This window comes from Panthera pardus, unplaced genomic scaffold (genome assembly GCF_024362965.1).
Source record: "Panthera pardus isolate Hobbes unplaced genomic scaffold, ASM2436296v1 HiC_scaffold_17, whole genome shotgun sequence".
Lineage (NCBI taxonomy): Eukaryota > Metazoa > Chordata > Mammalia > Carnivora > Felidae > Panthera > Panthera pardus.
Genome location: NW_026526732.1, coordinates 117,730,365 through 117,755,818, shown reverse-complemented (window position 1 = coordinate 117,755,818; position 25,454 = coordinate 117,730,365). Strand labels below are relative to the sequence as shown.

Below are 25,454 nucleotides of genomic sequence, written 5' to 3'. Positions count from 1 at the left end.
ATTTTTAAACTAAAGCTGTTTGCAAATATTTCACTTTAAAATGATGATACAAGGGGTGCCTGGGTGGCTCAGTCAGTTGAGCATCGACTTCAGCTCAGGCCATGATCTCACAGTCTGAGTTCGAGCCCCGCATCAGGCTCTGTGCGGACAGCTCAGAGCCTGGAGCCTGTTTCAGATTCTGTGTCTCCCTCTCTCTCCTCCCCTGCTCATGCTCTGTCTCTCTCCTCTTAAAAATAAATAAACGTTAATAAATAAAATAAAATGATGACACAAGGAGGCACTTCACCCAGGCCTTACCTTTGAACTCAGACTTTGTGCCTGGCTTTGCACTTTCACATGCTATGCATTTGGTAGAGTCGGCTTTATTTTGCACTAGGCACACTTCACAGTCCCAGCTTCCCTCTGGTTTCTTGAACTTGTCTAACCCAAGGCAGCTTCCAGAAGACAGAGAGACAGGGACGGTGCTGCTACTTGAAGCAGGTACTGAACTTCCTAAAAAAAAGTGAGGAAACACATAAAACTTCCAGTCCATGTTATGTCACGTTATGTCAACATCTTAAGACACCACTGGGGCGCCTGGGTGGCTCAGTCGGTTAAGCGTCCGACTTCAGCTCAGGTCACGATCTCGCGGTCCGTGGGTTCGAGCCCCGCGTCAGGCTCTGGGCTGATGGCTCAGAGCCTGGAGCCTGCTTCTGATTCTGTGTCTCCCTCTCTCTCTGCCCCTCCCCCGTTCATGCTCTCTGTCTCAAAAATAAATGTTTAAAAAAAAAATTACAAAAAAAAAAAAAAAAAAAGACACCACTAAGTCTAAGTGTTCAATTATTGTTTCCTATTAAGACAGATAAAATGCCAGAAATATAAACTTCACATTGTTAAAAACAGTACAGACATCTCAGATTTCTTTTAATCTTATAAATAAGCAGCTTATGCTCCCCCGGCCTAGTGACAGCTCTCTTCTTAATCTGAGGTCTGAATAATCATGGTTTAAAAAAAATTATCAGGACCACAAATCAGAACCTAAAAAACTAAAATGTTCTTGGAGCTCCCGGGGGGCGCAGTCAATTAAGTGTTTGACTTTGGCTCAAGTCATCATCTCACAGTTTGTGGGTTCAAGCCCTGCGGGCTCTGTGCTGACAGCTCAGAGCCTGGAGCCTGCTTCGGATTCTGTGTCTCCCTCTCTCTCTGCTCCTCTCCCACTTGCACTCTGTGTCTCTCTCTCTCTCAAAAATAAGCAGTAAAAAAATTTTTTTTAAAAGTCAAAAAAATAAAATGTCCTTAAGAATATTTGTCAAACCATAGCCAAAGTATGGAAAAAGCCCAAATGTCCACTGACAGATGAATGGATAAAGATGTGGGGTGTGTGTGTGTGTGTGTGTGTGTGTGTGTGTATGTGTATACACATACACTCGGCAATCAAAAAGAATGAAATCTTGCCATCTACAATAATGTGGATGGAACTAGAGTGTATTATGCTAAGCGAAATTAGGCAGTAAGACAAATATATGACTTCACTCATATGTGGAATTTAAGATACGAAGCAGATGAACCTAAGGGCAGGGAAACAAAACAAGATAAAAACAGGGAGGGAGACAAACATAAGAGACTCTTAAATACGGAGAACAAACTGAGGGTTGCTGGAGGAGCTGTGGGTAGGGGGATGGGCTAAATAGGCGAGGGGCATTAAGGAGGACACTTGTTGGGATGAGCACTGGGTGTTATATGCAGGGGATGAATCAGCGGATTCTACTCCTGAAAGCATTATTGCACTATATGCTAACTAACTTGGATATAAATTTTTTAAAAAATAGAAAAAAAAAAAAGGAATTTTTGTCAGATTTCTTCAAACAGCACAACATTTTAAACGAAGATGTAAGAGGCACCTGGGTGGCTCAGTAGATTAAACATCTGAGTTCAACTCAGGTCATGATTTCTCAGTTGGTGAGTTCGAGCCTCTGAGCTGTCAGCACAGAGCCTGGAGCATGCTTTGGATCCTGTATCTCCCTCTCTCTCTGTGCCTCCCCTCGCTCACACTGTCTCAAAAATAAACATTAAAAAAAATTTTCACATTTATATATATATATATGTGTATATATATATACACACATACATACATACATACATAAGATATAAATCGCAGGCAATAATATCCTAACACATAAAATACACAGCCACAGACCACACTAATTTTAAGATTTCAAAGCACAGGTCTCTGCCTTTGAAATGACCAGTTTTGCAAAGAAGTGTTCTATCATCCACTTTGCATTTCGACTCACCACCACCTACTGTGTTCATGGCATTAGTATTTAACAGACATTTATTAAGGTTCTAAGGACATAAAGACAACTGAAATGCTGCTTACCTTCTAAAAGTGCTAATGGTCTAAGAAGGGGGCAAGTAAACACACACAGTAATCCCATCATCAGAAAGGAAAGTGATACAAGAAGGAAGGAAGTGACTAAGGGGCAGCAGAACGGATTCACAGACGTGACGTTTCAATTCTGAGACAGAACTAGAAGTTTTGTAGGGAGCGCGGGGGGGGGGGGGGGGGGGGGATGGGAAGGTGGCTCCACAAAGCGATCAAGAAGCCTGTGTGTTAGGAGCAGAGCCATCCATCTGGCGCCTCCCGTTTCCACATGTTCTCTGACTGTCGCCCCTCCCAGCCACTGGTCCCTGTTCCACCGCTGTGCTGTCTTCCACCTTGCCAATAAAACCACTCTCAGAGGTTCCATCTTTGGTCCACTGTCCTCCTCTTGAGTCTCATCTACTCGGACGGTTTCCTGACCTGTACCCGCGGTCCCCTTCTCAGATGTAGGGCCACCCTCTACCTGGTTAGCGTGGCTCACGTCTCCTCCTGCCTCCCATGCTTCCATCTATCTCATCCCCTTCTGCTGAGCCCACCACCGCCACTCTATGCCAAGCGGCCCTCACCTCTTGTTTGAACAACAGCCTTCTCACTGAGACCTCTGCTCTCGTTCCCTGCAATCCATCCTGCCGCAAAGCAACCGGTGCCAAGTAGGTTTTGGTTTTCCTCACTGGTTCCTCCTTTAAAATGAACCGTTCCAAAGCTCTGTTCCTGCCACTCCCTTAAGATGGCGGAGTGCAGGTTTAGGCCATCTCCTCTACCCTCTCCCTCCCTCACTTTACGTCGCCTCTGCTCCCATGGCTTATTTGAAGACTGTAGCCTGATGACTCTCATATTTGTGTTTCCCGCGCCGAGTATCCGTTACAGTACATCCCGAGTCCTCACGTATATGTGAGCATGGGCTGCACAGCTTCAAATCACCTTGTCTTCAGCCACACCGTATTCTACGCCCAACCTGACCGCACCAGCACATACCACCGTTCTCTGGGCCTGTATGTATTACCGCTACAACCTCCCATCTGTCCTCTGGTCTCCAAATTTCACTGCCTTCAAATCGACCCTCCAAAAAGCCACCAGGCAATGTGTCAAAAATACAAATTTAACTGCATCACTCCTCTGCTTAAAATGATGGTTCATCATTGACGGGATGATGTCAGACTTATGTAATGAATATATGAGCTTTCTTTATTTGTGAGTAACAATTTACTTCCTAACTCAGTTTTATTCTCCCAATCAACTCAATTAATTTTGGTTTCTCGCATGATCAAGGGCCTGTTTTTGTTTTTTGTTGTTTTTTGTTTTTTTTTTTTAAGAGGAGGAAGAGGCATGCCAGCTGGAAGGAGAAAGTTATTTCAGAACAAAGCCTCTGAAATCTTACTCCTCTGGAGATGTCCAGTAAGAATTAGAGATACGGCTCACCTCTTGTGTTCAAACATGGGGTACAGGCTAACAAACCCGGAGCTCTCCACTGCAGACAGAAGACTACACATCCATGAATAATGCAATAAAAAAGGAAGTGTAATTCCCAGGATATCCATAACAGTTTTTATTTAATACCCATGTTACTATACATCGGTACCAAATAATTATATGAGATTACAAAAATATTAAAGAGTCACTTCCAGATGGGACTCTTCAGTAACTTTTTCAAATTTGAACAGAGAAACAGGAAAAACTCAAGCCTAACTCCCTTCTTCTTGCTGTCAAGTTAGAATGTTTTCATTAGTGACTCAGTAATTGACTATCCTTGCAACACCTCTGGCAGCTGGCATACAGGTATGGGTCTCCGCATTAATATTCAGCCACAACTGTTTCAAAAGGCAAGACTGTCTACCTCTTAGTGAAACCTTCTCTGGGAATGACCATCTGTCATCCTCACTTGTACTTCAAGGAAAAGAGACAAAGTGACATTTTGTTCTGGATAACGGTGGAGAAAGACTGCCCCTTCTAAGATCCTTCAGCATCTGTATTAGTCACCTTCGAAAATGATCATGAAAAGCAAAGTTTCTGATAAAGTGTACATAAAAAAGAGGTATAAGTATACACTGGGCTATCCTGAGAGAACACACAGATCCAGTCCTGGGTAAGTCATTTTGCCTCAGACAGCTTAGAAAAATTAAGACGTAGGAGGAAATGCTCATCCTGAAACATTAAAAATATTAAGGCTGTTCTTAGCAGAGAAGTGTAAGCGTTCTACTAAAATAACCAACAAAATGATCTCAGACAGCCATACACGTACCTGGCTTCTCAGACACACAGGACACACATTTACTGTCTTCTCCATTATTAGAAACACAGCATACTGGACACTCCCAAGATCCCAGCGGCCTTTTAAATTTATCTGCGAATCCTACGGCGCCCGTGGTCACAGTGCAGGTGGGAGGTGCGGCGGCCACGGGCACAGCGCTCGCCACAGCCACTGGCAGCGTAAGGACTCGCTTCACACCAGTTCCGGGTTTCGGTGTCTCACAAGCTACACATTTCATCGCTTCGGGTTTGTTTTGCACTAAACAGGTGTCACAATCCCAGGTCCCGACTGCTGGTTTAAATCTGTCTCCAAAACCCGTCCCTGATGTAGAGAGAGTTGACTTGTCACTTTTGCTTGGTGCTCCAATTCCAGTTTGTTTCGCAGTATCTTTTGCTGGCAATTTTGTTGCCTGACAGGCTATGCACTTGCCGTCTGTAGCTTTGTTCTGGAGCAGACAAGTATCACACTGCCACGACGACGATCCAGATGACCCAGATTTTACACTTTCTCCAAACCCAACTCCCCCAGAAGAAAAACTACTTATTGCTGGTCTTGTATAAACTACTGGGCTTGTGGTAGTAGGCTGAGCAGCAAGAGAATCTGCCTTTGGTGATGTGAAACCTGTAATAGGGAAAAAGAGTGTAAGTTAAAAAGAAAGAGAGAGACAGAGAGACAGAGAGAGCAGCTCTCTAATCAGAACATTAACTGAAATGCTATTACTGGGAGAACATGTATTTACACACATTTATTGCAGAGTTCCTAAATCCCAACATGAGCTACTTAAAAAAGTAGAGTTTTCACCTAAGCAATATTTAAAAAATTTTTTTAACATTTATTCATTAAAAAAAAAAAATTTTTTTAAGTTTATTTTGAGAGACAGAGCAGAGGAGGGGCAGAGAGAGATGGAAAGAGAGAATCCCATGAAGGCTCCATGCTGTCAGCGCGGAGCCCGATGTGGGGCTTGAACTCACGAACCATGAGATCATGACCTGAGCCGAAACCAAGAGTCGGATCCTCAACCGACTGAGCCACCCAGGCGCCCCAACATGTATTCATTTTTGAGAGACAGAGAGAGAGCATGAGCAGAGGAGGGGCAGAGAGAGAGGGAGACACAAAATCTGAGGGAGGCTCCAGGCCCCCAGCTGTCAGCAGAGTCAGATGCAGGGTTCGAACCCACAAACCGTGAGATCATGACCTGAGCCAAAGTCAGACGTTCAAGTGACTGACCAACCCAGGCGCCCCAGCAGCTGTTCTGTTTTGCTTTGTTTTCCATTTGTTTTTTTAAGTTTATTTATTTTGAGAGAGAGAGAGAGAGAGAGAGAGCAGGAATTGGGTAGGGGCAGAGAGAGAGAATACCAAGCAGGTTCCGCATCATCAGCACAAGGCCTGATGCAAGGCTCGAACCCACAACCCTGGGATCCTAACCTGCGCTGAAATCAAGAGTCGGATGTTTAACCAACTGAGCCACCCAGGTGTCCCAGCAGTTTTTATTAATCACATAATCAATAAGTGACATTCAGACCTAGTTAAAATCCTACAAAAGATGTATTGTTTATAGTGTATCACCTTCTTCCTCTAGGAATTTCTACTTACTATGATTCAACTAATATCTAATTTGAGGCTTTGATTTGTAGTAATTTATTGAAACACCCCACGGGCATCTAGGTTTTGCTACACTTACTGTAATACAGATCTGCAGTATATTCACAGCCTTCCTCCTGCATCTATTTTTTCCTTCAGGTGTTCTCCTGGCTATGCCAAATGTCTTCAACATCGATAATCTTTGAATTCTGTCCACTTATAACCCACTGTTGTGGTATCCTCTACTTTCAGTACACCCAGCTGAGCTGAGTAGGTATGCATATTAGACAGACATCCCTCCAAAGTACAACGGAGTTGTAAGGACTGGTCTTAATTATACTGAGTTCATACAGGACTTTAAAATGGTAACAGTTCAATGAGAAACACGATGTAAATTCCAATAGAGAAGAACCAAACCATCTGGCAAGGTCTAGAAATTACAGAAATGAAGACCCAGCCCACCCTCGAGGAGCATGAGCTCATGCTACTCAAAGACCTGCGCATGGAAAGTCACCAAACCCTAACGCAGACAAACTGCCTCCAACAGTTCTCCAATGTTAATCACAGAACCTTTCACACTGTAAGGGTCCCCTTTTGGTAACCACTGAAGGTGTACTCAGACAATTAAGGTATTTACACAGAACCATGGAATAACAGGAACTGAAAAAGTCTCCGCACTACCGGAACTGCTGTCATTGAACCGAATCGATTCACTCCAACTTGTATCCACGGGAATGACCTTCCAATCCTTTACTTTGGACCAATTAATCTTTGTTTTACACATGCCAATAAACTCAGTGACCTGTTTTTCCAGCTCATGGCACCAAATGAAAAGAAAAGTGGAGGGTAAGAAGATATAAAAGATTTTGAGATTTTCCAGTGCTACAGTTAATCCAACCTAGAGCTAGTTTTAGCATAAAGGCAAAACCCATATACTTCACTTACTCCCAGTAGTCTAAAATGTACTGTTTTGCTAATAATTAATTTGAGTCACTAAGGTTGGCACCATTTTAACGGTAATCATCTCAAGATTTCAGAGACTTATTTTCCTTCCCCCTTTTCAAGTTTTTCTAATTTCTCTCAAAAGAACATAGGACTCCAAATTCTTGCTATTTAAAGAAAATTAAAGGGGAGGAGGAGTGGGCATCATGAATGCAAAGTATAACTCATATGAAGATAGAGCATATGAATTTGATGCATATCTACCACTCAGTTAACTAGCACAGGCGCCCTGGAGCTCTGCCCCAATGGCGTCCAATCGTCTAAATTGCTGGGACCCTTGTAGGCAGTGTACTCATCTATAAAACGAGAAAGCTAGACCAGAGAGACCTAAATCTGGCTGCAGAAGCCATTCTTATCTGGAAATTCTTACTCAATTATACATGAGCACATCTATCTGCTAGGTAAATCTAAATTTTCTCTGAGTGACTAGATCACCTTACAAACATTTATACGTTCCTATAGTACACGTCACAATCGGAATTGTATCTATCCTCTGATTTTCAAATTGAGAACTTTTTCCTATTTGATGACTTCTATTCATTGCCTTCAAGTTATTTACTACCAGCTTTCAATTCTTGTTTCAAGTGAGTACCGTCCCTTACATATATGTATGTTCGAATCATCCAGTGTTATCTTTCTGTTTGGTTTTGTCATAAAACGATCACAACTGGGCAGTAATCTGAGAAGAACAAGGCAGGTCAGCATCTCATCAGAGAAAGACATGTGCAGGTATATCATCAGGTTTATTTACTTGTATTCCATATTGGCCTATCTCTATTAAAAGGCAATTCATATTCCCTTCTACACTTGCCTCTTTCTCCTGCTATCCTCACCTCCTTAAGAGATGTCATTTTAGGACAGTCTTTGAATTCTAAACAAGTAGAGTTTCTAAGATATTTACTCCAAAAGAATTGCATCTAACTACGTCTACATTCAAGTCAATTTCCTAATTTATGCCACACATGACATTAAAATAGGACCACAAATCTGTAATGAAGATTTTAGAGTATGTCAAAGGCAGCTCTTATCTTACCAGGGCTTTTGAGAACATCTAGGACACTTCCTTCTTTCAGGGTTTTTGCAGGTCTAAAAGGACCCTCACAATCTTCATCTGGCTGCTTCTTACAGCTTGTACTATTCACTGCATTGGTATCTTGAGCTGCAGAAAAGATACTATGTCAAGAAGAAGCACCGGATCAAGTTAAATGTATTAAAGAGAGCTTCCAAAGCCAATTTGGGTCAACTTCTAAAACATCATGAAAGTCACTGTAATTCAAAGATAATGGACAAATTTACTTAAAAATACAAGGTTAATTTGCTAGTACAAGAAAGCAAAGATAATATTTCCCATACTATACACTGTACATTTTTCTCCTCCAAAAAGGCAAAAAGTATGAACTATAATTGTTACCCAATAAATTAACTGGTAATCAAAACAATCAAACACAAACACTGGAGAGGTTATGGCACCCGGAGCAAGCTCCCAAACTACAAGAAATATGCATCTGACTACACAGCAATTTACAGTACCGATTGAACCAAACTTTCAAATAAATACTCAACTGAGCAGTTATTTCATTTCTAGAAATTGATCCTATGATTAAAAATATCCTTCAGTTATAATATTGAAAATCTGGATGATAAATGCTCAATAAGGGACTGAGTCTGTCAATTACAGAATACCGACACGATAGATTACTATGTGGCCACAAAACATTCTCAAAAGCACAGTTATAGGTAAAGACGAATTAAAAAGCCCAGAAGATTTTGAATGATACAAGAGTAATGGTGGCTGCCAGTGTTGAGTGACTTTTTACTTACTGCTTCTACTTTTTATGTTTCCTAAATTTTCCAAAATAAATATACCCTTAGACTTAAAATAAGAAATCTATGTTTTCAGTATGATAACGGCTTTGTGGTTCTATTTTTAAGGGGGAAAGTTTCTGTTTACAGCTGAAATATGTGTGGAACTGTTTCAATATAACCTGATAGGTGTGTTTCTGTGTGTGAGAAGGAAGGGGAAAGGAGAGAAAGAGAAACAAGACTGGCCAAAAAATGTGAAGTGTCGAAGCTGCGTAAACAGTACATGGAAATTCAGTCTACTACTTCCGAAAATGTTTCAAGTTTTCCATGATAAAATACAAACAAGGTTTTTCTTAAGTGTTTGCCAAGTTTAAAAGGAGTAGAGAAGTTTGAAAAAAATCCTACCTCTACCTCACGCCATAAACAAAAATTAATACAAAATGGATCAATGATCTAAACATGAGAACTAAAACCATAAAATTCTCAGAAGAAAATCCAGGAGATATATGTTCATGACCATGGATTTGGCAATAGATTCTCAGATATGACATCAAAAGCACAAGAAAAAAACCTGAACTTCGCCACAATTAAAAACCTTTGTGAATCGAAGGACATTACCAAGAAAGTGTAAAGACAATCTACGGAACGGGAGAAATTATTTGCAAATCATGTATCTTAAGGATCTAATATCCAGACTACATAAAACTGCTAACATCTCAGCAACAAAAAGACAAACCAACTTAAAAATGGGCAAAGGACTTGAATGGACATCTCTCCCAAGAAGATAAAGGGCCAACTAGCACATGAAAACATGCTCCATTATGCACCATTAGCCATTAGAGAAATGTAAATCAAAGCCAAAAAGAAGCATCACTTCGCACCCACTAAGATGGCTACCAACACAAAGTGAAAAGTGCACATGGTGAGAATGTGGAGAAATCAGAATCCTCATACACTGCTAGTGGCAATGTGAAAGGAACCAGTGGCTGAGAAAAACAGTTCTGTGGTTCCTCAAAAAGTGACACATAGAACTGCCATTTGACCATCAACTCCATTTCTAGGTATATACCCCAGAGCACTGAAACCACTATCCAAATAAATACGTGTACCTGAATTTTCATACCAACACTATGCACAATAGCCAAAAGCTGGCAACAGCCCAAAAGTCCATCAATGGATGAACAGAACTATGATATATCCATACAATGGAACTTCACTCAGCCATAAAAGGAATGAAATTCTAGGGTGCCCGGCTGGCTCCGTAAGTAGAGCATAGGACTCTTAAACTCAGGGTCTTGAGTTCAAGCCCCATATTGGGCACGGAGCCTACTTCGAATAAAAAGTAAGTAAGTAAATAAATTTTACAAAGAAAAAAGAGTGAAGTACTGATAAATACCGTAACACAGATGAACCCTGAAAACAAGTAAAGGAAGCTAGATGCAAAAATCACATGGTAGGATTCCAGAATAGGTACATACATACAAACAAAACACAGACTCGTAGTTGATAGGAGGTGGGGGAGAAGAAATGCGGAATGACTGTTATTTAATAGGTACAGGTTTCCTTTGTAGGGGGTGATAAGAATGTTCTAGAACTAGACAGGCTGTGGTAGTTGCACACCATGAATGTACTGAACACCACTGAATCTGTTCCCTTTCAAATGATTAATTTTATCTCACATGAATCTCACCACAGTAACAAAAACATACAAGAAACAAAACACTGTACCTACTACTTTTTATAACTGTGTCAAAACAAAACATACAGTTGTATCACTTTGTCATAGTCTATCCTCCTTTAGAACAAAAATGGCACTGCTTTTAGTAATCTAAAGTAAATTTTAAGGATACCCTGAAGTGTATTCAAACTGGTGGAAAAAGATAGTGGAAAAATTAGCACCTGCCACAAAGTAATTAATCATGACTTCTACATTTTCAAGCAGCTTGTTAATGTCAAAGTGGTGAGAATCACTGTCACAATTCTATACATGCCACTTATAATAAATGCCTTAAAAATATGGATAATTTCCCAGATGTAATGAAATACAAAGGTTGTTTTAACAAGCTGCCGCTCATCCAGTTATCACCAATAACGCATTAGTAAAAACTGGAGGATTGTCATGCTTTTCCTCGTAACCAGGTGTGAAATGGTAATTTGCAGAAGTTTTTTTTTAAATATGTATTTATTTTATTTAAGAGAGAAAGCATGAGAGAGGCAGAGAGAGGAGAGCGAAAGAACCCCAAGCAAGCTGCACACTATCAGCATAGATCCCAACGCAGGGCTCCAACTCACGAACCGTGAGATCATGACCTGAGCCAAAACCAAGAGTTGAGCACTTAACCAACTGAGCCCCCCAGGCGCCCCAGGAATTTGTAGAAGTTGATTCCTCTTGAATTCATAATAACATTGAAGAAAAAATTCGTGGTAAAAAGTATACCTGAAATGTGCCTGTCATACTTTCTCTTACACAAGGCTGTTTTAGTCAATAAAAAACAAGACTGCAAACATACCAAATTCCTATTTTGTGCCACTCTCATAATCTATGCTCTTACCTTCCAGCTCATCCAGAGCTAGAACATCTGGCTTCTATGTCCTAGCTCTTTGGTTGTTGTTGTTGGTTGCTGCTGCTGCTGCTGTTTTTACTCTACCCTTTGAGGGAGGATCTAGTATTTTTTAAATTCCAAAACTATGAGGTAAAAAAACTGAGATAGACAAATACACGCTTCTGGATAGGGCGACAGAACTTAACTGATATCTCAGCCTATAAAGCCCCGCCCCCCAACCACTCCCTCACTTGAGGACACGGCTGTCACTCCACGACACCCAGCTCACGCCATTTAAAATCACTGTCTTCCTACTACATTCAGATTAAAATCCAAGTCTTTCAGCATGGCATTCGAGAATTTTTAGAACTTAAAGCTACTTCTTAGCTTTATTACAAAAGATCTACAGATTTTGAAGAATATCTTCCTTTTTTCTCTAACTCCCACAGCCCTGCACTTGCTGTGTGTCTCTGGAGTAAAATGCCCTTGCTCAAAACGTCTTGAGGTGAGTAACTTAGCCCAGATGGTCCTCCAGTTCCTGAACAGCAAACACTTGAAAGAAAACTACCACCATCACAACAAAATCCCATGATTTAATTATCTGCTTGCTCATTTCTTTCCCTCAACTACCCCCATTCCTGAAATATTATGTATCACTACCTGCAGAGGCCAGCATAACCCTAACACATAAAAATGTTTGTGAACTAAACACTAAACCCAGAGATGGGATCCACGATAATTAGAATTTCACCTCGATAACAAATGTAAACAACACCTGAATTTCTTATGAGATTTCATTTATAATAAACTGTCACCTTAATGGATATACTGCTGCTGTGACTATCCCTTCCCATAACTGAACTGTAACATATCCATGTAGTGAGCGGTTTCTGAGAAGGTTACTAAAAACTATTGCCAAAGGTTGATATTAGCTCCTGTCCGCTTTTTAGAGCTAATTTCATTCAAATGAATTTATAAGAACTGCCAAAGATTAAAGAAAGAATTTGAAATACTAATCTAATGCATGCAACCATTTTTATGTAACAACTTGGGAGAAATTTTTACTTACCTAAACTACTACTTGTAATTGGTTCTGAAATACTACTAGAGCCAGAAAGTTCTGTTGTTTTCGCAACAGGCACGCTAAACGTAAATCCAATCTGTAAGGAGAAAAGGTATCCTTAATAGTCTACTTAGTTTTAAAACAAAATATCAAATATGGAGCTTTTTATTATTCCAAGTCAAAAAAAAAAAAAAAAAAAAAGACACTGAATTTCATGTAGAGATTTTACAATCTCCAGAATTGAGATGCTTCTTATAATGAATGGTGTGTTAGATCTAAATAGCATTTTCAATTTCTTAGGCATTTTTTTCATTCAAAGCAGTACATAAAGTAATAACGTGCTCCCAATGCTCATTTCTAGGTTTCTAAATGCCATTTTCCAATAAAACACTGAGATTTTATGGACAGTGGACAGGTTTCAGGCACACAGCAGGGATTACATACAATATGATCTGGAATATCTAGCAGTAACCACAAACAAGAGCACAGTGAAAAACACGAGGCAGCATGTAAAAATGATATGCATGCCAAAGATGCATGGGGCAACTTGAACATTAAACTTGTATCACTCAAAACACCTCTTTTTTTTAAATTTAATTTTTTAAATTTACATCCAAGTTAGTTAGCATACAGTGCCACAATGATTCCAGGAGTAGATTCCTTCATGCCCCTTACCCATTTAGCCCATCCCCTGTTCTACAACCCCTCCAGTAACCCTGTTTGTTCTCCATATTTAAGAATCTCTTATGTTTTGTCCCCCTCCCTGTTTTTATAGTATTTTTGCTTCCCTTCCCTTGTAAAACACCTCTTTCTTAATTATGAAGAAATATGTACTATGAGGCATAAAAACCCAAAACTTTTCCAGATTAAAGGCAATTCAACAAACATGTTAACCAAATGCAATGCAATTTAGTTGATCAGGTCTTGATCTTTACTGGATCTGGGCCATTAAAGGTCTGGGGCCAATGGGGAAATCTGAATATGGGCATTATTATTACACTACGTTGCAATTTCATGGATAGAATTGTATTGTGGGTGTGCAAAGGAATGTCCTTTTTTCTTAGGGAACATATGGAAAAGGTATAAAGGTATCAAGATGTTTGCATCTTAACTTTCAAACGATCACGAGAAAATACACATGCTTGTGTGTGTGTGTGTAGTGAAAAATAAACAGGTGTTCACTCATTCAAGATTTCTATACACTGACTTTTTTAGGTTGGAAGAAAAACAATGGTATTTCTTACCACCAATGGCATCTTGGATTTTAAAAATACAGTATGCTTCTGAAATCAGTATGAAATATTCCTTGCTTGCTACTTACAGATGATGGAGGTAGAACATCTGCCTCAGTAGATTTTACAATTGGAGATGAAAATCGAAACATGGGACTGCCAGGACTGTTTGGAGAGGCCATTTGTACCTGGTTTTCCAAATTATTAAAATAACACAAAGAGTTTTTAGTAAAAGTAATCGACAATAAAACAGACCTTAACTTAAGCAAATTATTTCAAAGAAGCCAAAAGCAATTTATTTCCTTTTAGATTTAAAAATCACTTGCTAAGGGGCACCCAGCTGGCTCAGTCAGTAGAGCATGAGACTCTTGATCTTGGGGTTGTGAGCTCCAGCCCCACGATGGGGGTAGATTATTTAAAAATAAAATCTTAAAAAAATTAGTAAAATAATAATTTGTTAAAACTTGTGAAAAATAAATGGTAACTACTATAAAATCTGGCTTCTCCTTGGACGAGGAGTATACACTATCTTAGAGGGAGGTGAGTATTCATCTAAAGGAAAAAAATACCATCCATAAGAATATGTTCAGAAAAAGTAAAAGCCAGGACAAAATCATAAAAATTTTCAGGAGTAGTTAATCCTACCTGAGAAATAAAAACATAAACCCAATCTTACCAAAAAAAAAAAAAAAGTATCTTAAATCAGAAACATTGGAAACAAACTTATAATCATCAATCTCTAAGGCATTGCATAAGAATTAAACAGCACTCCATTATAATGTATCCCTTTATAACATACACTTTAAAAAGCAAAACACCATTTCCATTTTTCTCTTATTCTCAATTTCCATAGCAAGAACTTATCGCTTCAAACAGAATATTGTATTTTTTTTTAAATAAGGAACAAAAATCACCTCTATTTGTACAATAGTTTTGTACCTTGTTTGTCAGTGATTGTGAAGGACTAACGGGTGATGGAGAGGAAGTTGTGATCACAGAGGAACTAAAATTGAAGGTAGGCAGTGAAGAACTGGTGATGGGTAGAGAGATTTTCGGCAATACTGGCACTTCCATTTCCTAAAACACAACATGTGTCATAATGATAGATTTCATCTTTCAAGTCATTCTTTTATCCCTACTTCCTTTCAGGTGGAACTGAGAACAGGGAGGAGGCAGCAGCATACAGGGTTAACAATGTGGGCTCAACGTGGATGGAACTGGAGAGTGTTATGCTGAGTGAAATAAGTCATACGGAGAAAGACAGCATATATTTTCACTCTTATGTGGATCCTGAGAAACTTAACAGAAGACCATGGGGGAGGGGAAGGAAAGAAAAAAAAAGAGAGGGAGGGAGCCAAACCATAAGATACTCTTAAAACACTGAGAGCAATCTGAGGGTTGATGGGGGATGGGAGGGTGGGTGATGGGTATTGAGGAGGGCACCTGTTGGGATGAGCACTGGGTGTTGGTAAGGAAACCAATTTGACAATAAATTTCATATTAAAAAAATAATAATCAGTCAAAAAAAAAAAAAAAAAAGCCACAATGTGGGCTCTCGAATCAAAAGAAATGAACAAGATCTGAATCCCAGCTGTGCCACCACCAGACCTGGTGGCTTCATGAACCTAACTGCCCTCAGTACAAATTTCCTAATGGCTGAAAATGAGGAAAAAATTACACCACCGTTGTAGTATTAATATAAGACATAAAGTTATACATGGCCTTGGCACGTAAAACAAGCATTTAATAAACATCAGTACCAATGAGTTTGGTGAAATGCCTTGGTTTTTTATCCCAATATACTAAAGACCACTCTGAATCTCAAGCAACCCAGAGCTGGAAGGCAAGCAGAGTGGTGCTTCTGCTGATGGTGCAATAGCTCGTATCTGAACATTGACCTGACAAATAACAGTTGTAAACCCTAAACAAAACAGAAACAACCATATGAAAACACTGCCGAGCAACCAGAAGCAAGAGCGACCAGAAACAAGCACAAACTGCAGAGATAAAAACCACGTGGAAGAAGCGAGGAGCACTGGGTAAGTTTCCTGCTCTCTTTCGGAGTCAGTACCACTGCATCAACTGAAATGGAGAGAGAACGGCAAATGTGTTCACTGAGGAATCAGGGGACAGGCTAGGTGAGCACAGCAGCTCAAAACTTGAGGGGAGATGCAGGAATGGGGAGCTTACAGATCCGCACGTAAACTGTCCAAGCTTCTAGCAGACCTGTAACCTGCTCGCGTGCAAGGCAGACACCAAGGAGCCAACTTAGCAGAGTTCCAGCTGCCACCCACCACGAGTGGGAGAAGAGTTTGACTTCGGGTTAAATTCCCTACCGGCTAAAAACCATGTGAATACTACAAATGGATGTCGTTTATGGTACATAAATCACAGCTCTGTAAAGTCGACCCCTCCACCCAAAGGAAAAATAAAGATGATTTCAGATAAAAGAAAATTAAGACAATCTGTTGCCATAAAACCTGCTCTGCAACTTCTTCAGGGCGAAGGGGCAGAATAACAAATGGAATTCAGATTTCTGGAGATATGAACAATATGTGAGCAAACACAAAAAAACTGTTTTTCCTCTTAATTTCTTGAAAACACATATAATTGTACATGGGGCACCTGGGGTGGCTCAGTCAGTTAAGTGTCCAACTTCACCTCGGGACATGATCTCGCAGTTCATGAGTTTGAGCCCCAGGTTGGGCTCTGTGCTATAGCACAGAGCCTGCTGAGGATTCTCAGTCTCCCTCTCTCTCTATCCCTCCCCCGCACTGTTTCTCTTTCTCAAAATAAGTGAACTTGAGAAAAATTATTTAGAAAAAAATAATAAAATACATATAACTGTATAAAGCAAAAACTATGCACTATGGGTTTAAAGCCTATCTTATTTTAATACAAATGACAAGTATAACCTGAAATACTAAAGAAGGGCAGTAAATCAAACTATAAAGCTGCAAGATTCTTAAATTTTGCAGGAAGTAGTACAATATTAACACAGAGTAGAATGTGGAAGTTAAGGATACATACAGTAAAATTCTAAGAGGAACCACTAAAAGTGGCATGCAGAGGTAGAGATGAAAAGCAAAGTAAATTAAAATGTAATTATAACATTAACCAAAAGACAGCTTTCCAAAGAAGGCAAACCAAAAAATGGGAAAAGAAGAAAACAAGATAAAAATGGGAGACCTTAATCCAATACAGACACACACACACACACACATATATGTAACTATAATGTTACTTATAATTACATTAATTATAAATAAACATTCCAATTAAAAGGCAAAAAAAAAAAACAGATAAAAAGGAAAGACTCACCTATATACTGTCTATAAGAAACTCACTTAAAAAGACAGAAGTTAAAAGGAATTGGATGGGGGCACCTGGGTGGCTCAGTCAGTTAAGCCGACTTCAGTTCAGGTCGTGATCTCATTGTTCGTGAGTTTGAGCCCCGCACCAGGCTCTGTGCTGACCGTGCACAGCCTGTTTGAGCTTCTCTCTATCCCTCTCTCTCTGCCCCTCCTCATTCTCTCTCAAAAATAAACAGTTAAAAAAGAAAAAAAAAGGCAAATGGTTGGGAAAAGACATAACCTGTAATTAGTAAGCCTAAGAAGGCCTATTCTAACAGAGGCTAGCCATATTAATACCAGATATTGCAGATTTCAAGACAAAGAACATCTCCAAAGATTTTTTTTTTAAAGAACATTTAATAATATTAAAGGAGGCAAATCACTGAGGAGCCATGATAGATGCTAAGGTGTATGCTTTAATGAGGGCTTCAAAATATGTAAAGCAAAAACTGACATAAGGGGGAAAAGACAAATTCACCAAATGAAAGTGGACAATTTTAACTCCTATCTCTCAACAATTTAATAGACTAACCAGAACACCCCGCACCCTGGAAAAAAAATTCAGCAAGAACAAAGATGATCTAAGAAATACTATCAGTCATCTGACACTTTATATAACACTATACCCAACAACTGTAAAATACAGTCTTACAATGAGATACCACCATATACAAAGCAGAATGGCTAAAGTTAAGTGATGACAACTATTAATAAGGATGAAGAGTGAAAGAAATACTGACACACTGTTGGTGAGGGTATAAAATATTATATTCACTTTGGAAAAGAGGTTGGCATTTCTTAGAAAGTTAAACACATATCATACAACCTAGCTCCTCCACTTCTACATTATTTACCCCCAAGAGAAATCAACACATGTCTACAAAGCACTACCAGAATGTTCATAGCACCTTTATTCATAATAGCCAGGCATTAAAGAACACACACACTGCATAACTGTATTAATATGAAGTTCCAGAACAAGCAACACCAACATATGGAGGAGAAAATGAGAATAGTGATTGCCTCCAGAGTAGGAGGCAATGAGTACTAACTGAGAAGGAACACAAGTGAACTTTCTAGAGCAATGGAAATGTCTGACACGTCGAAAGGGGTTTGGCTTACACAGATGCAACCAATTGTCAAATGCATGAATGATACACCTAAGAATTTTACATTTTACTACATGTAAACTTTTGCTAAATTTAAAAACAACAAATATTTAACTGCAATTTGTGCTATATATGCTGAAGTATTTGGGGTAAAATATACTGAGATCTTCGACTTACTGTGAAAGCATCAGAAACTAAGATATACACTTGATAAAGCAAATATAACAAAGTATTGGAATCTAAGTGCTAAGTATATTTGTGTTCACTACACAATTCTTTCCATATTTCTTATGCTTGAAACTTATCATAATCAAATTTCAGGGAGGGGAGAGGAAGCGAACGAAGATGCATTTGACTATTTCAGTAGGGAAGTTTCATCTGATCTCCAATCTTCAGTCTTACTTTCTTCCCTTTAGACCCTCACAACACCTGGGCACATCAGCTAAACAACCTATTATCTTACTTATGCCAACTCAATAAGCCACAGACTTGGACATCCTGGTTCTTTTTATCACTGATCTTGAACCAAGTCTAAATTTGATGCCTATTCACCAAAATTTTGACTTAGTTGATCAGAAGTGGATCCCACAAATCCACAAGTTAAGAATTGTAACTGGATTATTCCAGATACTTTGAGTTGAACACAATCACCAGATATGTGACTATGTATTACCTTTGTAATACCTTTACATGGGTTATCTCACATGAGGAAGATACTACTGTTGTAGATGAAGAAACTAAGGCAGAGAGATACATGGCTTAATATCATACAGCTATTAAATGGCAGCCATCCCACAGACACAAGCTATTTATTCTTATCCCCATTTTACGGGTAAGCTGATGTACATACAAATTATTCTGACCAAGATCACTCAGTTAGTAAGCAGCAGGCCTGTACCTGACATGACAATATCAATCAATTAAATCTCCCCAAACTCAGTTTTATTATATACTCCTAATCTGTTCTGTATCAATGAGATTTTTTCATTATTTCATTATTACTGGTATCACAGTAAAGACAAAAAGGCCAAATATTTAGTGACTAACACACATTCCTTATAAATTTTGAGATCTAAGAGAAAGTGAAAGGCAAAACATACTTTTACTACCTCATAATGCAAAACGGGTTATTTACAACACAGAGCTCTATTAACCTGAATGTTTAAGTGAATAAAAAATACCAATCCCTGCTAAATACCAAAAGTACCTGAAACTAGCCTAATTTGTTTACATTCCACTAAAAATAAAATGTCTTCCATTTGACTTATCCCAAAAACCCATTAAAATACCCACAAATGTTCCATCCTTTACCAAAAGTTCTTATTCACTATATCTGAATTAAGAACTAGTCTAAACGTTACTTGTCATCTGAAGCGAAAACAGCACTGAACACCAAATAAGAAAGCGTCTACCTAGAAACCTCTTCTACCTAGATTTAAAAAACAGAGGGTAGGCAGAAAATTTGCGGCAGCCACCCTTTGTACCACTTTCCTCGGATATGTGAAGACTAACTCCAGTGTGGAACAGAACTAAGGACAGGAATTGGGTGAGGCATGCTGGGATACAAAGTTGGCAGTTGGCAGTTGGCCAGAATGGACAGGGGGCCCAGAGAAGGGAGGAGGTGATAAAGAGTTCTGGAGTGAGACTTTCATAAAGCTCCTTACAGTATACCAAGCAGTAAGAGGAAACAAAGTAAATTAAACTTTCACGCCCTCCCAATGTCTTGATACAACAAAAGACACACAAAACACATATCTTTCTGTAAGACAGTCAAAACTGAGCTACAGATCTAAACGTGAACTTCATTCAGCTAAAGATCTTAGGAATATATTCTACATAAAAGTTGAAACTGAGGGGTGCCTGGGTGGCTCAGTCGGTTGGGCGGCCGACTACAGCTCAGGTCATGGTCTCGCGGTCTGTGGGTTTGAGCCCCGCATCGGGCTCTGTGCTGACAGCTCAGAGCCTGGAGCCTGCTTCCGATTCTGTGTCTCCCTCTCTCTCTGCCCCTTCATTGCTTGCTCTCTGTCTCTCTCTCTCTCTCAAAAATAACAAAAATTTAAAAAAAAAAAAAAAAAGTTGAAACTGAAAAGAAAGAAACAAAATTCACAAATCTGTTATCTGGCAAACACCACACCAAGATGTTTTCTTCATACAGGAATAAACTTTAAAAAGCTAGAGACACAAATTTTACTGAGAAATATAAAGCCTTGTCTAAAGAACAGGCTACATAAAGAGCTATACTAATCACATAGTAATTTCCTTATGTATACAAAGCAAGACAAATAACTCATTTTTTTAATGTTTTTTTTTTTAATTTTTTTATTTTTGAGAGAGACAGAGACAGACAGAGCACGAGTGGGGTTGGGGCAGAGAGAGAGGGCTCCAGGCTCCAGGCTCTGAGCTATTAGCACAAAGCCCTATGCAGGGCTCGAAATCATAACCCAAGCCCAAGTTGGACGCTTAACCGACTGAGTCACCCAGGTGCCCCAAAATAACCCATTTCTTAAAGGTAATTTAATCAAGTCTACATAAAGAGCTTTTACAACAATAGAAAATTGGTTTGCTTAAGAACACTACAAAATTTTATGAGCTGAATCACGAATGGCATTCAAGACTTTTTCTTTCAAGATGGTAGATAGAATACATTAATACATTCCTTCCTTTCACAACACTGCAGCAGAACAAGTAGAACCTCAGAAAAAGACAAAACCTCAAGACCAGTACTGAGCCAAGACCCCAGCATAATGTCATATATCACAAGCGAGGCTCAGAGGCAGAACGTCCAAGCTGCCAAAGCAGTCATGGTTCCGGTGAGTCAGAGAGGCACAACTACAAAACTGCTAAACAGGAAAAGAGGAGATAAAGAAAATGGAAAAGAAAGACTGCCTACTCTGCATAGACTTGGAAAGCATACCAAGAGACAAGAAGGAAATTAATACTCTTATGATAATTTCAATTAACACATGATTTTATAGTCAACAGAAACTGTTATAGAAGATCTCCTGTTTAAAAATCTAAAAACTCCTAAAAAAATAAAACTCATGCATCAATGAAGAAGTCACAAATGAAATTTTAATTGGAAACAAACAACAAGGGTGCTTGGGCGGCTCATTTGGTTAAATGTCCAACTCTTGATTTCAGCTCATGTCATGATCTCATGGTTCGTGAGTTTGAGCTCTGCCTTGGGCTCTGTGCTGATAGCTCAAAGCCTGCTTGGGATTCTCGCTCTCCTTCTCTCTGCACCCCCCCACCCCCCGCCACTTGCTCTCTCAAAATAAATAAAAAGAAACTTAAAAACAAAAAAACAAAAAACAAATGAAAGTATTAGGTATCAAAACTTAAATGATTCAGTTAGGATGAAATTCACCTGTGAAAAGAATGGAAGAAGGCCTGCATTCAACCCAGAAGTAGTTAGGAAACAAACAGAGCAGCCTATAGAAATAAAGGCTAATTTAACCAATCTTTGATTAGTCCTTATCATTTCCAAACTTTCCGGTTCAGAATATATAAGGAACTCTTCCTAATAAAAGAAATAATCCAATAAAAAAATGGATAAAGGAAGAGAACCGTAAATGACAAGAAACTCACAAAAAGAGGTCTCCCTCCCTAGGAAACACGAAATGCTAAATAAAACTCCAATGGCATAACACTTCACACATATCATCTTGGCAAAAACGTAAAAAAAATAAATAAATAAAATCAAGTACTCTAAAGAAAAAGCAGATCCACCCTACAGTATTCAAACTGCCTTCAGAGCAATAAGGCAACATTTACTATGTTTGAAGATGTGGATCCTCCCCGATAATCCAACAACTCCATTCCCAGATAAACAGGCTCGAGAAAGTACTGCTTGTATGTGCTGAGGCAGAAGTGCACAAATACTGACTTCAGCATGTATTAGGATGTACAGAGTGGACTGTGGTATAATTTCATACTGGATAAATCTGTAACAGTGAAATTAAACAACCTGGCAATTATCTTTTACAATACCCACAGATTTCACCAATCATATGAAGAAAATGGCAAATGAGAAGAACATGTAACAGTATTAATCCATTTATGTAAGTTTCAGAAACAGACAAAACTCAACCAAACAGTAATATTCCAAAGGTCAAAGAATTTCAGCTGTAATTCTCTTACTGAAAGGAATTATGGCTTTTTAATGGTACCCATAAAACACCAGGTTAGGTTTTCTGTGCTGTCACAGTGAAGGTGGTTCAAAAAGCCCGCTAACTGAACACACACACATGCATGCACACTCACTTGGAAGGGACTATTTCAGTGGCAGATTATTCATTCCTGTGCTGGGTCTCCCCCAAGACCCACCCTTCCGGAACTCCCCTCACCACCACTATACCAAAGCTTTTAATAAACTTCAAGAATATAAGCATATAACCTACCTCTTCCTCTGGAGGTTTAGATGCAACAAAGCGTGTTCTCTCTCGTCTCATCTTGCCGCCTCCACTACCTACTCCAGAAGATAAACCATTGGCTGCAGACATACTGAAATTTGGGTAAGAAAAGCCACTAGGCAAAGAAAAAGAAAATTAAAACAAATGATATATTACTCTGGTCCATAACTTGTTAACTAACTGAATACCTAAAAATCAGAACTGCTAACAAGAAAATAAATATACAACTGAATGTGATTTTAAAAGCAGACAGAGGGGTGCCTTCATGGCTCAGTCAGTTATGCGGCCAACTTCAGCTCAGGTCATGATCTCGTGGTTCTTGAGTTCGAGCCCCGCGTCGGGCTCTGTGCTGACAGCTCAGAGCCTGGAGCCTGCTTCTGATTCTGTGTCTCCCTCTTTCTCTGCCCCTCCCCTGCTTGCTCTCTCTCAAAAATAACAAACGTTTAAAAAAAATTAATAAAAAAAATAATAAATGCAGACAGATTTGTGTGTGTGTGCATAACGTTTGTTTTTTAACCTTCTTAATCTTCAAAAAAACATACATAAGTCAAACACAGACCTTACAAATGACATATAAAGAAGCTTAACTATGAAGACGCATTACCTTTCTCGTTGTTCTCTGTTTTGTCCTGGTGTCACAGGGTTCTCATATCCAGTCTAGAATAAGATGAGCACACCAGATTTACATGCCTGCTTATTTGTTTTCATTTTCTTAATACTTTCCTTCTGTCAATCCATTTTAATATTTAAAATCAGGAATTTGATGGGTTTTTAGTGAGTGAATCCTAAAACTTCCAACTTATACCCTGCTTTCTGAACAGCAACTAAATTACAACATGACTATACACATAAAATGTCACTGAGCACACTGCCCTTTCAATAAAATACTAGTACACAAAATTAATACACTTACAGACCGCAAAAATACTTTTACTCTTCTCTCATTCTGGCCTATTAAAGGTGTAAGCATATTTACAAGGATCTTCTTTGGGAAATGCATCCCTCTAATTTAAGTTCTTCCATTAAAAGAGTATCATGGCTCCTTGGAGAACTAGCAAATCACAGGGCTGAGACCAGAAACTTACAGGACAAGCCTAGATTCTTTTACATCAAAAGCAACTAAATGTTCAAAAACTGAAGGGGAAAAAAAACCAAAAACAAAAAACTGAGAGGAAATATTAAAAGGACACAGGAGCCAGTTCAAAGGCCGAATGATAGAACATGAACATCAAAATAATGCTAATAAAGGATTATAAACTACAGAATGTGAGAATTAAAGTTGACTTTAAAAACACATTCAAAGATAGATATGTAAATGAGATTAAAGAAAACTTTTCCTCCAGTAGGAGGTCAACTAATGTTGAAAGATAGGTGGAATTAGAAAACCACCCACTGGCAATCTACAAACAGGTTTAGGCAAAAATCACCAATACTACTAACTACTGAGAGGATATTTATCCTCTCAGTTATCTACCCACCAGATATTTATTAATTACAAAAGACAAAATCATCACTTCGCAGTGAAAAAATCTTACCGCTGCCACGGCTTTAATTACCAAAAGCACACAATTATAATCTAATCATGAGGAAACATCAGACATTCCCAAACTGCAGGACATTCTACACAGTAACTTACTTGCACTTTAGAAGTCTCAATATTAGGAAATACAAAAACAAACAAAAACCCTAAGGAACTGTTCTAGACTAAAGGAGATGAAGGGACAAGAAAACTAAAAAATGCAATACATAATCTTGAATTTTTTTCTTTTGGGATAACTGGCAGCATCAAAATAAAATCTATAGATCAGATCACAGAATTGTATAACGTTAAGTTTCTGCTTTTGATAATTATTCCGCAATTATTACATTAAAGGAATTCCCTGTTTGTAGGAAACACACAGTAAAATTAGGATATAGTATATTGTGAAGTTTTAAAACTGTTCTTGCAAAGTCTATGAATCCAAAATTATATGTGAAATATTTTTAAAATTTTAATAAAGCAAGTATGACAAAATGTTAATGATTTGGTGAAGCAAGGAGTAATGGCTAAACACTACTATTCTGTCAACTTTAGCTTGAAAATTTTTAATAAATTAGATTATGAAGATGAGATGAGATTAAATATAAGTAAATGCACAAGTAATGCATAAGATACCCTGTAAATACAATAAGTACAAAAAATACACTTTAGCTAAACAACACAAGAAAACAGACAACCCCAGAACATGGTGACATTTTAAGACAACTGGCCTGGTCTCTTCAAAAACCAATGTGCCTGGCAATTCCACTCCCAGGTACAGACCCCAGAGACACCGCAACATATGTCTACAAAACACCTGTGCAGCAAAGTTGAAAGCGGTATTATTCATTACAATCAAAAAGTAAAAGCAACCCAAATTTCCCTCAACTGATGAAAGGATAAGCAAAATCTAGCATATCCAAACAATGAGACATTCAGCCACATAAAAAGGAGTCAAGTTCTGATGTGCACTACAACATGGACGAACCTCGAAAACATGCTGAGTGACGCAAACTAGACACTAAAAACCATATTCTATGATTCCATTTAAATGAAATGCCCAGTACAAGCAAATCTATAGAGACAGATCCGTGGTTGCTTAAGGCTGGAGAAGGAGGGGTGGGAATGAGATTTTGGGTGGTTGGGATGAATGGTTATAAAAATGTTCTAGAGTTAACAGTGGTAATGACCAAACAACCCTGTGAATATGCTAAAAATCACTGTTCC

General features: G+C 38.8%; 1 protein-coding gene across 5 annotated transcripts in view; it reads right to left on the bottom strand.

The window, feature by feature from the left end:
* Positions 1–25,454, bottom strand: part of NUP153 (nucleoporin 153) — an 86,796-nt gene that overhangs the window by 14,797 nt on the left and 46,545 nt on the right. For all 5 annotated transcript variants that reach the window (XM_019420042.2, XM_019420046.2, XM_019420044.2 and 2 more), the window contains 8 exons: positions 23,313–23,365; positions 22,697–22,823; positions 14,774–14,911; positions 13,924–14,022; positions 12,609–12,699; positions 8,227–8,352; positions 4,602–5,231; positions 298–492 (listed from right to left, as the gene is read on the bottom strand). In XM_019420042.2, coding sequence (XP_019275587.2) covers positions 298–492; positions 4,602–5,231; positions 8,227–8,352; positions 12,609–12,699; positions 13,924–14,022; positions 14,774–14,911; positions 22,697–22,823; positions 23,313–23,365 — 1,459 coding nt within the window. The remainder of the gene's footprint in view (positions 1–297; positions 493–4,601; positions 5,232–8,226; positions 8,353–12,608; positions 12,700–13,923; positions 14,023–14,773; positions 14,912–22,696; positions 22,824–23,312; positions 23,366–25,454) is intronic.